The sequence below is a fragment of the Lottia gigantea genome, assembly GCF_000327385.1.
Source record: "Lottia gigantea unplaced genomic scaffold LOTGIsca_2221, whole genome shotgun sequence".
Classification (NCBI taxonomy): domain Eukaryota; kingdom Metazoa; phylum Mollusca; class Gastropoda; family Lottiidae; genus Lottia; species Lottia gigantea.
In genome coordinates, this window is record NW_008708578.1 from 1 (window position 1) to 990 (window position 990).

Here is a 990-nt window from a genome sequence, read left to right on the forward strand (position 1 = left end):
TGCCAAGAATTATACCTGCCTGTATTTTACTGATACCAAGAATCATACCTGACTGTATTTTACTGATACCAAGAATCATACCTGACTGTATTTTACTGATACCAAGAATCATACCTGACTGTATTTTACTGATACCTCGAATTATACCTGACTGTATTTTACTGATACCTCGAATTATACCTGACTGTATTTTACTGATACCAAGAATCATACCTGACTGTATTTTACTGATACCTCGAATTATACCTGACTGTATTTTACTGATACCAAGAATCATACTTGACTGTATTTTACTGATACCTCGAATTATACCTGACAGTATTTTACTGATACCTCGAATTATACCTGACTGTATTTTACTGATACCAAGAATCATACTTGACTGTATTTTACTGATACCTCGAATTATACCTGACTGTATTTTACTGATACCTAGAATCATACTTGACTGTATTTTACTGATACCTCGAATTATACCTGACTGTATTTTACTGATACCTCGAATTATACCTGACTCTATTTTACTGATACCTCGAATTATACCTGACTGTATTTTACTGATACCAAGAATTATACCTGACTCTATTTTACTGATACCTCGAATTATACCTGACTGTATTTTACTGATACCAAGAATTATACCTGACTCTATTTTACTGATACCTCGAATTATACCTGACTGTATTTTACTGATACCAAGAATCATACTTGACTGTATTTTACTGATATCTAGAATTATACCTGACTGTATTTTACTGATGCCTCGAATTATACCTGACTGTATTTTACTGATACCAAGAATTATACCTGACTCTATTTTACTGATACCTCGAATTATACCTGACTGTATTTTACTGATACCAAGAATCATACTTGACTGTATTTTACTGATACCTAGAATTATACCTGACTGTATTTTACTGATGCCTCGAATTATACCTGACTGTATTTTACTGAGACCTAGACTCATACCTGACTGTATTTTACTGA

The 990-nt window shown here is 32.7% G+C and overlaps 1 protein-coding gene across 1 annotated transcript; it reads left to right on the top strand.

Moving 5' to 3' along the window:
- Window positions 1–326: 326 nt before the first annotated feature.
- Window positions 327–875, top strand: LOTGIDRAFT_59718 (hypothetical protein; the record flags this gene model as incomplete). Its single annotated transcript, XM_009054733.1, has 1 exon — window positions 327–875. A coding segment is annotated over one exon (549 nt), but the record flags the coding sequence as incomplete, so codon positions are not given.
- Between the last annotated feature and the right edge of the window lie 115 nt (window positions 876–990).